This window comes from Mizuhopecten yessoensis, unplaced genomic scaffold (assembly GCF_002113885.1).
Source record: "Mizuhopecten yessoensis strain PY_sf001 unplaced genomic scaffold, ASM211388v2 scaffold8537, whole genome shotgun sequence".
Lineage (NCBI taxonomy): Eukaryota > Metazoa > Mollusca > Bivalvia > Pectinida > Pectinidae > Mizuhopecten > Mizuhopecten yessoensis.
The window spans coordinates 1,546,239-1,561,692 of NW_018407597.1; the positions used below are offsets into that span (position 1 = coordinate 1,546,239).

Consider the following 15,454-nt stretch of genomic DNA (forward strand, 5'->3'; position numbering starts at 1 on the left):
CTGTGTTATCTCACTTCTAACTCTCCTTGACGTAGATGACAACAATCTCTGTGTTATCTCACTTCTAACTCTCCTTGATGTAGATGACAACAATCACTGTGTTATCTCACTTCTAACTCTCCTTGACGTAGATGACAACAATCACTGTGAATACCCTACAACTAGAATCCTGTGTTATCTCACTTCTAGCTCTCCTTGACGTAGATGACAACAATCTCTGTGAGTACAACAACATTGGAATCCTCCATGACCCAGCCTCTTTATCTTTGATACACATGACAATATTCTCTATGACTATAGCTACCTAACAACTTGAATCTGCCATAATCTCACCTCTCAATATACTGTAAATATATTTATTTTGCCACAGTCGAATTTTAGCGCATTATCAAACTTTAATCAATTTGGCACATTTTTGAGTTGATGCATCCCGAAAACATGAAATAGAGAACAACATACAAGAACTGCAATTTATAATTTAGCGTAAATCTTCAGCACGAACAGTGCTTAAATAAGACTACTGCTAAAATAGGTACGTTTACAGTGTTAAGCAGATCCTTTGACAGTATCACTATCTTCTTATTGGAAACCTCCATTTTTTGCCTTAAAAGTTTGTTTACTTTGACATAGAGGAAAACGATCTTTGTGACTATGCCATCTTTATTATCTCACAGCCAAATACATTTGGTCAGGAGGACATCAGTCTCTGCAGCTTACGTACATACCCTACTATTGGGGTCCTTCATTATTCCACCCTTCACTCTTTTTGATGTTGAGGCGTTGTTGGACCTATCTTCCCCATTTGGCTTCGCAGAGTTTGAGCTGCGAGTTTCTAAGTCGGAATTGTCTGCACCTGTTGGTTCTACCCGCTTCCCCATAGTGTGGCGGTCGTTCAACTTTCTCTCGTCAAGGAGAGGAGAAGCTTGTGGGGAGAGGGAGCTGGGCCGGATCACGTAACTAAATGGTGGTCGAAAATGATAATTATTTTACTTTCGCTTTCATTCTGGCTCAGTTTTTTGCAATTAAGTCCCTTTTGAAATGAATATCCCGTAACTAAGCATAATTTTATTGTTTTCTTACAGATTCTCCTCATTTACTTCGTTTTTCCTATAGAAATTAAGTATTTGATTGAATGTCAAAGTATGGATGTAGACTGTTTTTTTTATAGATTTAAGACAATGTACAAAAATCAAGATTTTTTTAACTTTTGTACCCAATTCACTTACATAATGTCATCTAGTTCAAGACGTAGGTCATAGCTAGGGTTGACAATAACATAGGAAATGTTATTGCGCTTTTCACTGCCACAACCTGTTCAGAAAAAAGTTTGTTGTTAGCCATAATATTCAAATATATATTAAACATCTTTCACATCATAGGACATATATCAAAGGTTGTTAAACGATTTTGCAATAATACTTGAGGTGTCTATAGCTTAATCGTAGAGTGTGTCAAAAATGATATCTGAAGGAAGTTAAAATGGGCATTATCAAAGTTTTATAATGGATAACAATCAAATACTATATTTAAAGAAATACAATGTATCTGATTCTGATATACAAAACGAAACAAAACTTTTTTTTTTTTAAGTGCTTTGTTATAGTCTTTTCGCGTGAATTGTTATTTCCCCATGATATTATGGTATTCATTTCTCAATCACAAAAGATTCCCTGACATGATATTGAGGAGCATCTAAAATTTTGTAGTTCATCTTTTCATTCATTTTTCCCCAATCCCTTGTGGAGTTATTCATCCATTTTTAATGTTTGTAAAGCATACAACTTTTAATTAATACACCCCATACACAAATGTTATCTCACTCCTTCAAATAAGGAAGGGAGCTGTCAAAGGGAAGTTCATTTAACTAACCTGTGTATTTCAAAACCAACCAGGAAAAAATACAGGTCTAATTCAATAAAATTAACATTTTTTTATTTTTTTTAATGTGATGACGAATAGACTGTATAACCATATTTATCACGTTCCCTTCTTTCCATTAAAACCTATACATGCATTGTACATGTATTTGGTTATCACATTTTTTCTATGAGAAAATTTTGATTTTTGAAAACAAAACTCTTAACGTCCTAGGCTCTGCCATCACACCTTTTGGAAAGTGGTGTATATGAAGAGGGGTTTGATTCAATGATGTGACACATACTGTATCATGCATAAAACTCCAAAAGAATGAATTTGTAAGGTGAAGACTTTGTAGATATAACTCATGCAGGATAGAAACTGCCACAAAACCAGCACAAAATCACTACAAATCTGAGACATATCAAATAAAGTTTTTAAATTTCTGATTTTATTTTGCAACTTGGCAATCTTATGACAACATATATAATAGTTACACAAACTAATATTATATTAATGGCATGCAAATTGTAGGTGGAAGATCGTACTGAATGTGAAATTGAAACATTAGTCAAGATTGTACTGATGCTTAGAATACACTAAGTCTCAGCTAGTACGTATGGTATATACTTACAAAGCTAAGATTGTCTGTGTAGTGTGCACTTATTTACCTAAAGGTATATATATATATATATGTATCATCTAAGAGTTGTTCTTGTGTTGTTAATATATCTAAAACAAAGGCTGTCTTGATGGTTTGTGCTTATTACAGGGCTTTCAGTTAACCCTTGATATTCAGCAATTTCAGAAGTCAAGTAACATTTTCCCTGAATTTTGGTGGGTCAAAACACATGTCAAATAAACATGCCCATTCTAACCTCAGTGTCTAAGCTCATTTCGGAGAGTCAGAAAGATTCTCTCAAGGGTCTAATGAACGCCCTGCATATTCTCTTAATTTCTGATGGTGTGAATGTGACTGTAGGTCAAAGGTTGTACTGATGGTGTGGATGTGACTGTAGGTCAAAGGTTGGACTGATGGTGTGAATGTGATTGTAGGTCAAAGGTTGTACTGGTGGTGTGAATGTGACTGTAGGTCAAAGGTTGTACTGATGTTATGTATGCATCAAATGTTGGTGAACCAGGTAAGTCTTTTTAGTGTGTTTTGTAGCTCGTAGGCCCTCATGCTAGTTTGCCCGTGTAGGTCTACAGTTGTCACGAAAGTTAGTATTTCTAGGTTAGTATGCCCACAGTTGTTCCTGAATGTATAAATGTACTTATTTCTAAGTCAACCAATAGCCCTGAATGTATGACTTGTGGCATAAAAACTAACCATTATGCCAAAATATGTGAAAGTCAAACTTCTGAATCTAATTTGAACATTTCACACATTTCATTTACTCACATTGAAACTCAAATGTTAATTCAAGCACATATTTATTCAGATTATTTGCACTCAAACATCAAGTTCTATACGGCCTGACCACAAACAAGTGTAAGTGACAAGAGGTACATTTACTTGACTGTCACGTGGAAGACAGTTCAGAACAAGGTATACTGTTATCTTCACTCATTCACCCCTGAAATTTCATAATAAACTATTCCAACCTTTAAATTGGAATAGTTCAAATGTGTCTTCAGGGGTGAATGAGTTCATGGTTGATTAGGACATGTTAAATATAAGTTTTCAGGGAAGGAGTTGGTGCTCTTCTTCAACAATATTCAAACTAATGTGCAGGGTACCAATAAAATATAGTTAGCTTCTGATAACAAGTGATAACAAGTGATAACAAGTGCCACGTGTATTACTTTTTTGTGTTACACAAAGCTTAAATGCCCCTACCCCTTTTTCTCCTGTGCCGCGTCCTACTGTCTGAAAAATTGAAAGCAACAATTGCATAAATACATGACAAAAGGGGAATGGGTGTACATTTACACCACAACAAATACAAAGCATTTACATAAACAAGATTTAGTCATCTCATATACATATATATTGATGATCAAGTCGCATAATTACTATTTGAAACATATGAAATGGCATTAGTAAGGACTTGAAGAAGCTGACAAATGTGATGTTATTATATATACGAGATGATATATATAGTCATTTCTCACACTCAAACAATAATCAATTTTTGTTCAAAGAATGCTTAAAATCAAATTGTTTCCGCAATGTAATTGTGACTATTGCTTCTTTTATCAAACTTGAATAGACTAATTTTCAAAATATAATAAAACAATGAACTTTTGGCAGTTTTTCTATTTGGAATATAAGACAATACCGTTTCTGTTTATTAGAGAATGTTTTACAGTGATGTCAGGAAGGTTATGTCAAGGTTATGTCAAGGTTATGTCAGTGTCAGGAAGGTTATGTCAAGGTTATGTCAGGAAGGTTATGTCAGTGTCAGGAAGGTTATGTCAGGAAGGTTATGTCAAGGTTATGTCAGCAAGGTTATGTCAAGATTATGCCAGGAAGGTTATGTCAGTGTCAGGAATGTTATGTCAAGTTTATGTCAAGGTTATGTCAGGAAGGTTAAGTCAAGGTCAGGAATGTTATGTCAAGGTTATGTCAGTGTCAGGAAGGTTATGTCAGTGTCAGGAAGGTTATGTCAGTGTCAGGAAGGTTATGTCTGAGTGTCAAGAAGGTTATGTCAAGAAGGTTATGTCAGGAAGGAAGGTCACGTCAGGAAGGTTATGCCTTTCGGTGATTTGCGGTCGACTGAAGCAGGCATGCAGTTAAAAATGGGGGAAATTGCAGTTACACTTACAAAATCGGTAATTTCACAACTTCCACATATCGTATATAGTAAAACTTGAGAAATGAAACAATACATTGATAATTACATACAGCGAAACACACAACAGTCTGCCTTCATATTTAATTCTTATAGCTATTCTACATGTAAGTTTCAAAGTAAATATGACAGGTAAAACAAAGGAAAGAGCAATTGGATAGGGCCTGGAGATAGTCAATGTAAGAAAATGGCAGACAGAAATATAATTGGAATAAGGACAAGAAGTCAAGGAAGGGGGAGTAATACAGAATTAGGTATAGGTTAGGACAGTTAAGTGATTCTGAGTCAGATCTAAAGTAGGGTGAAAATGATTAAGAGTCAGATCTTAAGTAGGGTGAAAATGATTAAGAGTCAGATCTTAAGTAGGATGAAAGTGATTCAGAGTCTTATCTAAAGTAGGGTGAAAGAGATTAAGAGTCAGATCTAAAGTAGGGTGCAAGTGATTCAGAGTCATATCTAAAGTAGGATGAAAGTGATTCAGAGTCAGATCTTAAGTAGGGTGAAAGTGATTCACAGTCATATCTAAAGTAGGGTGAAAGAGATTAAGAGTCAAATCTAAAGTAGGGTGCAAGTGATTCAGGGTCATATCTAAAGTAGGATGAAAATGATTCATAGTCATATCTAAAGTAGGGTGCAGGTGACTCAGAGTCAGATCTTAAGTAGGATGAAGGAGATTCAGAGTCAGATCTTAAGTAGGGTGAATGAAAGAGATTCAGAGTCATATCTAAAGTAGGGTGAAAGAGATTGAGAGTCAGATCTAAAGTAGGGTGCAAGTGATTCAGAGTCATATCTAAAGTAGGATGAAAATGATTCAGAGTCAGATCTAAAGTAGGGTGAAAGTGATTAAGAGTCAGATCTAAAGTAGGGTGAAAGTGATTAAGAGTCAGATCTAATCTAAAGTAGGGTGAAAGTGATTAAGAGTCAGATCTAAAGTAGGGTGAAAGTGATTCAGAGTCATATCTAAAGTAGGGTGCAAGTGATTCAGAGTCAGATCTTAAGTAGGATGAAAGTGATTCAGAGTCAGATCTAAAGTAGGGTGAAAGTGATTCAGAGTCATATCTAAAGTAGGGTGCAAGTGATTCAGAGTCAGATCTTAAGTAGGATGAAAGTGATTCAGAGTCAGATCTAAAGTAGGGTGAAAGTGATTCAGAGTCATATCTAAAGTAGGGTGCAAGTGATTCAGAGTCAGATCTTAAGTAGGATGAAAGTGATTCAGAGTCAGATCTAAAGTAGGGTGAAAGTGATTCAGAGTCATATCTAAAGTAGGGTGCAAGTGATTCAGAGTCAGATCTTAAGTAGGATGAAAGTGATTCAGAGTCAGATCTAAAGTAGGGTGCAAGTGATTCACAGTCATATCTAAAGTAGGGTGAAAGTGATTCAGAGTCATATCTAAAGTAGGGTGCAAGTGATTCAAAGTCATATCTAAAGTAGGATGAAAGTGATTCAGAGTCATATCTAAAGTAGGATGAAAGTGATTCGGAATCATATCTAAAGTAGGGTGAAAATGATTCAGAGTCAGATCTTAAGTAGGATGAAAATGATTCAGAGTCAGAACTGAAGTAGGGTGAAAGTGATTAAGAGTTTGATCATTAGTGGGGAAAAGGTTATTCAAAATAAGATCCAAGGTGGGGGAAAGTGGTTCAGAGTAAAATCCATGGTAGGTGACTGATTCAGAGTCAGTTCTAGGGTAAGGGAAAGGTACGGTGATCCAGTGTAAAATCTAACAAAGTGGAAAGTGATACCAATACTGGATCTAAAGGGTAAGTGGGTATACTATTCAGGAGGAATCTTTATTAAAAAGTATATTATAGAAAAAAAATCAGAGAAAGATGTTTGTTTTGTATAACTGCGTACAAAGTTTGCCCCGTACCATAATCAGACATCGGCAGACCGAGACTCTGCATTCGTGACTTGACCATTTGACTGATCTCATGTCGCTCCGGCGTCATGTGAGCGTCGCTGTCATCGTGCTCCAGTCCCATCATACTCAGCGACACCTGGTGGCAAACAAGATCACGTGGATGTTTTACTTGCACAGCGATGTTCATGTTAGCTGAGAGTAGTGTGTCAGCCAAATGCAAGGATTACGAAAGTCATTGGTAATTAAACATTAAGTGGTATATAAGTTAATGTTTGTCAATTTTCAATGTAAAACATGCAGATATTGCAAAGAAGGATATAAGAACGCGTAATTATTTGAGAACCTTTCATTTGCTTTATTTAACTATATCTGTCTTTTTAAGTTATAAACTTTTCAAAATGAAAAGACAAATACATCACCATTTCACAGCTGTAACATTACAAGAGTCATTTCTCTTCTTATTTGTGAAACTCAAGAGTCTATAACAGTCACAGCATGCTTCACTGTTTCACAGTATTAACATTGCAAGAGTGATCTCCCTTCTAGCTTGTGTGTACCAAGTGTCTGTGATTGTCACAAAGACTAGCATGCATCTGTTATACCTTTGCATTCAACTGATCAGGCAAAGGTTTCTCCAGGGAGTAATACATATACATATAGTTTCATTACATACATTGATGATACAAAATTACACATGTATGTTTCAGTCCATAATGAAACAATTAATTTTTAACAAACATTTCGTCCAGAATATTGATTCTCATAACCTGACAGGATCTCCTTTATGTTGTAAGCTCACAAGCTGTAATCCACTTATCAAATAGATGAATTGATACAATACTTAGTTCCAATTTTCTTTGGTGCAATTTCATGCTATGATAATTTGCATGCTTTCACAATGTTCTTGATTTTCCTTAAAACACCTGTTTAATGCATGGATGTTGACCGGACCCACTCTAATGCTATATACACTTGTGAACTGGTTGATAACCTTACCATGTGATACGGAATTGTCAATTTTACCTCTCTCTGACAGGTCAATATTTCCTGATAACGACAGTACATCTGTTTCACTCCGACAAATCTTAATCTTGTCAAGATGGCAGAAAATAGTTCATTGACAAAATTGAGAAACTACTGACTACTAAGCACTTTCAAATACACACAACAAAAAATGAATAAATAAATTCATGTATTTGAGATAGTAAAAAATGTATTTAACTAATGCAGGTTAGAATTGCTAACATATTGCAAGACAAAAAAAAAACAAATAAAAAACTGAACTGATATAAAACGGTTATTATTTTTCACACAAAGAGGAACTAATTATGAAATGAAATTACATAAAGTTTGGTTAAACAAATCCAACAGGTAAACATATCAGATAACAAGAGGCCCAGAAGGTCTGTATTGTCAACTTTGATAAAACAGTTAAACAACCATTGACAGTGATATCGCAAATATTTCTCTGGCAGCATACCAGCTGGGACAACATCTTATAGAATTCCTTTATATAACATTGGATACCATGGTTCAAAGGATGATTTATAGCAAACTTGTTAAAATAATTGAACTTAACCAACTAAAAAGGTCACATTAACAAAAATAAGATGATTGTTTATAGATTAATGATGAACATTAAATCCCTGCACCCCTGCCAAATTTCATTCTTCTAAACCTGTTATCATCGGAAAAAATGTCTTGAAAATTAAAAACATTTTGACCTCTGACCTAGTAAGATGAAATATGGCCAAGGTCATTTTAATCAAACAAACTGTATAGCCCTCTACCCAGTGGTGCTGCAGACCATTGAATACCATCAGTCTAGACCCCTTAGTTATTTTAAAGAAGTTGTCAATTTTTTTTTACACATTAGAGATAATGACCACTATGACCTTGACCCACTGTCAAGGTCATTAATCTGACCATGCTTCAAGGTCATTCACTTGAACAAAATACATGCAGATAGCCCTTCATTCACTGTTAACATGCTGCAGGCAAAATAAGAGGCTTCTTGGTTAAGTTCAGGAAGGAAAACCATACAAATATTTTAACACATTTGACCCATGTGACCTTGAAAGTAGGCCAAGTTCATTGATATGAGGAAGGTTTACTATAATTAACCCTATGAAGCTGCTTGCCAAACATCATTACTCTAGATGCTCTTGGTTTTTCAGATTTTTTTTTAAAAGCTACCAGTAATAGCCTGTGTTGACCATATGCCCCTGGGCAATCTCTCAAGGTCAACATTTGATGTCAACTCATCAGAAAAAGATACAATGACATGTCATCATATCATATTGATGGTAGCATGGCTGTAAACTTACAGACTTTTTAGATAATGTTGTTTGAAATTTTCAACAGGCTTGACTCCTGAGACCTTGAAATAAGGTCAAGGTCCTTGATATGAGGAAATTTAATAGTACTTCATCCAGCTAGCTACTGGCGAAATTTCATGACTCTTCGATTTCTTGGTTATTGTAAAAAAAAAGATTTTTGAGTGTTTTTGGCATTAATTGCCTATGTTGACCTTTGACCCCTAAGCAGCTCTCTAACTTGAACCTTTACCTCAAAAAATATATTACAAAATGATACATATGACATACTTATGGTGTTTTGTACAGGAGGAGTAACTCAACCCTTTCCTTCTGTTGTCACTTCTAAACCTTTCTATTTGAAATATCAGTTTAGGTCGAAAACAAAATCCTGCAAGCAAAGAATTTTAAGCAAGTCTATTAAATGTTGCTGAAACTGAGCTGTTGAAAACTGCAAACCTTCAAATAAACATTAAAAGGAGTTAAAAATGGTGTTAGTATTTCTGAAACAAACATGCAAAAGATTGGTATTAATGAATTAAAGAGGAAGTAAAGTTATAATAACAAGGGAGAGTATTGCAAACTCTAAGGGTAAACTTAATGTGAAAAGTGAAAAACTCTAAGGGTAAACTATGTGAGAAGTGAAAAACTCTAATTTGTCTTAAAGTGTTGGCCTACATTGTCTGGTTTCTTAGTGGTAGAGGAGAAGGATGTTGAAGACTGTCGTGGCTTCCGGCGGATCTGTATCAAGAAAAACGATCAAGGTTCATATCAAATATCTTCATGTTAGAAATAACAGCTAAATATAAAACTTCAAGGCAGCTAAATATAAAAAGTCAAGGCAAAAAAAAATCTGAAATATCTCACATTAAACAGAATAATTAACAGGAAAATTCAAAATTTTCTTAACTGGTTACATGATTAAAAGTGCAAAAAAGCAGCCTTTTATCAGACAGGCTAACTCAAACACACACAAAATGTGGAAAAATGTTTTTTTTTAGAATTATTTATAGTCGTTTGATACTAGGTAATTAAAACATTGTATTGTTCAGGAATTCAGAGTAGGTGATAAAGGGCCACGAACAGTATTTTATTCAGGACCTAAAACAAAGTAAGAATTAGGACTTACGTGGGTAATCTGTATTTTGTTCAGTATACCTCAGTCTATTTAGCGAGGTAAAAGATTTTGATTAGAAAGCCTACCCTTCCCTTAAGCAACACATGGGGAGACCAATACCTTTAGCCACGGAGAAGTAACTACAAAGGCAGAAGGAAGACTGGAGTTTTAACCAATTCTCACACAGAAATAACTACGTTGGGAGATTAGCTTAAGAAACATTTCTACTGAGAAATAACTAGGGTACACATTGTATACATTCTGGGGAAGAGAGATTTGTTGTGTCATTTTTACAGAAAAATAACACTACTTGGGAGTAGATAGTGGTGTAATTTATACATAGTAAAAAGACTTTAAAAAAAAAGAAGAGGGGTATACAGGTATGTATAAGTCATTTCTACAGATAAATATAAAATTGTTATAATATAGGAGTGGAAATAGCTGTAAAGAGTATTTTCTATTGATATGCAGTTAAATTGATATACAAAGCATACAAAAAATTAAAACAATATCCAATATTTCATTGTATTTTGTAGCTCATATCAATTTGGGAATAATAGAAATACATGTATTTCATATTACCTCAAAAACATATAACTATAATCTTATTCAAAAGTGTTAATTCTTAACGAGTAAAATCTATCACTTCAAGCACAGATCTGGAAACATAGTCAACAGGACACCAGTTTCACCTAAATGTTCTTCAAATCAGTTTTATAAAAAAAAATAACACTTAACAATTTGATTACAGATGTCGACACTCCCCATCTGATCTGGTCATCTGTTCTTTAAAAGGTTTAATGTCATTCAGATAATATACATTTTTGAGCTGGTGTGGTTCAAAGTTCAGGAACTTAGGAGTCAAAATGTGTTCATTCCAGACTAATACTATCAAGTACAGCTGTTTAAATAACAAGGATAGAAAGTCAAAGACATATACACACTCCTAGTTAACTACATGTAGAGTAGAAACAGAACTGTTTCCTGCTGGGAGCCCAGACTTGTTCAGTTATTTGCCTCTGTAAGGAGGCGGACTCCCTCATTTTAAATGAAATTTACAAAGCGGAGGCAAAGGCAAACTCAAAATCTACACCCTGGGGTAAAATGATCTCCCAGCTAAAGCTACAGGGGATAATGTGTATCATAAACAATGCCGATGTGCTTGGATGATATCAAAGCTTTTCTGATACATGAAACATGTGGAATAAATAAAGCAGAAATGTTAATAACACATTTTGCACACTTTCCTCCTCATTTAAGATGTGGTTTGAGGAAGATCTGCCTCACTGGAGATTTAAGATGTGGTTTGAGGAAGACCTGCCTCACTGGAGATTTAAGATGTGGTTTGAGGAAGAACTGCCTCACTGGAGATTTACGACAATTAACTATCTCAAACTGTGCTTCCTCCAACATGGCTTTCATTATTGTGTATATGATATTAATATTTTCAGTTAAGGAGTAAAAGTTCCATATATAGGAAAGATGTGGCATCAAATTCAACCATTATTTATTCAATGTCAACTATTCATCGGTCTGTGCCTGTGTTATTGCAAGCTATGTAAAATTTAAGCGCCTTAGAGTAATTTTACAAATTATATAGTGCTATATAAATTATGTATATTATTATTATTATTATTATATGTATAACAGTTTTTGTAATAATTCATTGATAAATGAGGAGAAAATCAATCAAATCAAAATCATACTGACTGGCGAATGTTGACTATGTGATTAAATTTCCTGGCTACATGACAAGGTGAGGTGGCAAAGTTGATCTACAGCTAAGAGAAAAATTCACAGCAATCGCACTGATTTAGTGTTTTACAGAGCGTGAGATGGCACCTAGACTACAGAGAGACGATCTCACCCACGCACACACACACGGGAGAAACGTATCAATGATATGAAAATCAGGGTCATATTCACCATTCCATGAGACTGTTCCAGAAAGAAGACAATCACAAAGATTCAGTGGGAACACAGGAAATTAATTTGGTGAGAGAGTCACAGGCATTAACACAGTTATACCTTGTACAGGAAGTTGACGGACTATAATCTCAGATGATCTGCATGGTCCCTTAATGCTAAAGAGTGGTTCGATTTGAGTGAATTGTGGACACATGTTGATGCAGACTTTAAGCTTTTGGTCACAACATCAATGACAAGGGAAAGTGTGGGTTCCAATGCAGGAGATTTAGAAATCGCAGACAGATTTTACTATTTGTTTGAGATAGAGAGAGTAAAATTAAGGGATCATATCTCATTCCATCAATTAAAGATATTCCTTAAACATCTAGTTATTCATTAAAACGCAGTCACGGTGGCAATTAATGGATTAGCTCAAATCATAATGGTTTGGTAATATGAACCAGCACACTATTTACAATCAGTCACATCTGAAAATGTCGACGTATTTGTTCATGTTACTTAAAACAGTTACTGGTATATTTTATAATAAACAGTATGTGCTGAAAACATGGGTTTTAATTTGCCATATATATAAATCATTCTCTACATATTATTATCATTATCTTATCTTTTTAAATTGAATATCAATAGACAAAGAATATACAATTAATGCAAATATGTATGAAGTAGCATAAATGGTTTCATTATTCAAAAGCTTATAACATTTTATAGTTAGCAAAATCCTTTTTCAAGAAGAACGATTCAACACATTAAAGCAGCTTCAAGTGTGCATAAGCATTGAAAGGTGTAACAACATAGTACTGTAGATAATAAAACTTTTCTCTGAAAACAAAAGTAAAGAAAAGTAGCGATATTGAAAAAAAAAGAAAAAAGCACTGGTACTTACAACTGAATTTCTAAAGGCTAAGTTGAGGGCGGACTGATCGCGCACTACCATGGACGCATTCTATATCAACAAATAGACGATAAATTTGAGCACAGCAGTTGGTTTGGTACGTTAATGAACAGTTCTCTGGTTTGATACGTTTAGGAACAATATTTGGTTTTTGGTATTAAGGATTCCTGTCCCACTGCCAGTAGAACACTAGAGAACTCCATTGTAGTTTTTCAGACAAACAGTTACTTCCCTTTAATTTTGTGTTTAATATATCCAAAGCGAGACTGGGTCAGGGTGCTACCAATGACCAGGTAACTCAGTTGGTTACAGTGTTCTTTACAATGATTCAGAGGTCCAGGGTTCGAATCCTAATAAGGCTTGCTGCATTTTTTACTCAGAACATCGTTGTTGATTTTGATCTATTTCATCTAAATTAAAAAAAATACATGAAATTTCCACAAGGTACTGTTTTCTTTTCAGAAAGGATTTATCAAAGCAGTTGTCATGCTTGAAAAAAACATTTCCAATTAATAAAAAAAGATTTTGGCAGTGGTACGGGGATCCTTAATGACCAATTCTTAGATTTCTATATATTACGGAACAATTAAAGTAACAACAGTTCATATGAAATATCAGTATCTTTGCCATTATTTATTAGAACTATGATCAAAATTAAACAAAACAAAAAGATAAAATAAGGATTGTTTTCAATAAGTCCTTTGATTATCTCCCTTTGACATTAGGTAGCCAATACATTTTTTGAATTATTTTTATAAAAACCAACTGCTATATAAAACATAATGATAATTCAAATAAGTAAAATATACAAATACATGTAAATATATACGATAGGAACAATGTGTATATAAGGTTGATATATATGATTTTTTTTACAGTACACATGATTATGATCACACAGAACAACATGATGCAATATCCACAGGTACATCAAGTATAATGTATTATATCAAACATGTACATGACAATTGCTTTTTATTGATATTATCGAAATTAAGAAAAAAAAGTCTCAAGTTATAAATTATCTTTTCAACGACATTGAAAATAATATATTGTTTCAAGAAATATTATTTTCTTAAAATTTTGTCAATAAGAAGTAAATTCTAGTTAAAAAAATGCAAACTAAATATAAAGTTTTTTAAAAGAGAACTACATCTCTACCAGATTGAGAAATTTATATTTTTTAAATGAAATTTGCTTTCTTATGGAGAGTTTGACTTACAGGCGAGGTTGTTTCCCCTGTTTGGTCATGGTGAACCTGAGTACGATATATTCCTATTGGAATCTCACATGTGGTGGAACAGAATTTCTGGTACAATCTGCCGTACGTCCTGATCCAGAGGTCCTCTTTCTTTATTTTCATCTGTTAAAAGTAAAATCAGAAGATTGAAGTAATGTGGTGTTTTTTGACATTCCCAATATGCTGTATGAGTAGATTCTGAAACTAATGTTTGCAGAGAACCACTTAGATAATCCATTTTGTTGGATTTCTTATCCAAATTATCAAGTTTGATTTTTTCAAATGTGGCATAAGGAAAATATACAGACACACAAAGGTTTTCTAAAGATAAACAAGCCACTGTCCTTTTTTGAGAATTAACACTGTGGACCCTAAAATTGAGCATTTTCAACCAGTGGATTTGCTAAGCTTTTCCTATATTCTAACATCTAATGATTTCATCTGAAAAAACCTAGGGTGTACATACACACATTTTATTTATGCTTTTAATTCTGAGCATGCGTAATCTCCCCATGGAAATTTCAATAAAGTGGAAAGTATGCAAATTAGCTTTTGAGCTAAAACATTCACCTAGTGACTAGTACCTATGCACACATATGAGAAGATAAGCATGTATATATACTGTTATTAAAATAGAAATTTCTACAAAGGGAGGTAACTCACACATGATAAATGCCCAGAGCCAACAGCCTGATCAATTCCAAGTAGAAGTCTGACAAATGTTATCAGGTACTCCTTTACGAACGCCTGAAACCAAGCAACAGTAAACAGTACATCAAATGTTTCACCACAGATTTCAAATTCAATAACAAGTGTTTCATAAATATATGGTGCTTATATCAATGATTTGCTAGACCTAACTTGGTCACAAAAAGATGAAAGGCTTCATTGTCTGACCACTGCTGAACAATGACATATTGCTTTGCTAACAGTATGAGCGCCATAAGTGCTATTAAGTGCTCGAGTGCTATTACCATATTTACTCTGCAAAAAGCCCAGTGACCAAAGTAAGGGGTGGGCTGATTACTGAACAATGAAACAGCATCTGGTAGCATTTCTTCTGAACTTTAATAGATATCTGGCCCAGTTACATTTTCACACTCGGAACACAGTAAACCTGCTGATTTTAGTTTGCTTATTTTGTTTTTTTCTCTCCTTAAAAGTTCTGCAAGGTTTAGTTTTCTTTTCAAATTTATTTACCAAACCTTATTAAGTATTGAAGGATTTTTTTTTATTCCAAAGCATATCTTCAATTTCTTTTGAAGTGATATGGACATCCTAAAGCCAAGTCTGAATCAATTTCCTTTTTATTCTAGCACTTATTTTTAAATAAGTCTCACTGGCGCTATTAATAGGATGTTCATAAATTCTTTGTTACTGAAAAATAACAGTAATGTTTCATACATCGTTTAAATTGTAAAATAATGATGAAAATCAAAAGGAAC

At 34.1% G+C, this 15,454-nt stretch overlaps 1 protein-coding gene across 3 annotated transcripts in view; it reads right to left on the reverse strand.

Annotated features, from left to right (window-relative positions):
- Positions 1-15,454, reverse strand: part of LOC110456138 (potassium channel subfamily T member 1-like) — a 43,880-nt gene that overhangs the window by 6,752 nt on the left and 21,674 nt on the right. The window contains exons 19-26 of one of the 3 annotated variants that reach the window (XM_021506705.1): positions 14,673-14,756; positions 13,992-14,132; positions 12,761-12,820; positions 9,507-9,569; positions 6,523-6,649; positions 3,698-3,727; positions 1,227-1,311; positions 726-957 (exon numbers count right to left, since the gene is read on the reverse strand). In XM_021506705.1, coding sequence (XP_021362380.1) covers positions 726-957; positions 1,227-1,311; positions 3,698-3,727; positions 6,523-6,649; positions 9,507-9,569; positions 12,761-12,820; positions 13,992-14,132; positions 14,673-14,756 — 822 coding nt within the window. Of the gene's footprint in view, positions 1-725; positions 958-1,226; positions 1,312-3,697; positions 3,728-6,522; positions 6,650-9,506; positions 9,570-11,607; positions 11,884-12,760; positions 12,821-13,991; positions 14,133-14,672; positions 14,757-15,454 lie in introns of those variants that run through there. The other 2 variants (XM_021506706.1, XM_021506707.1) reach the window with 2 other exon arrangements.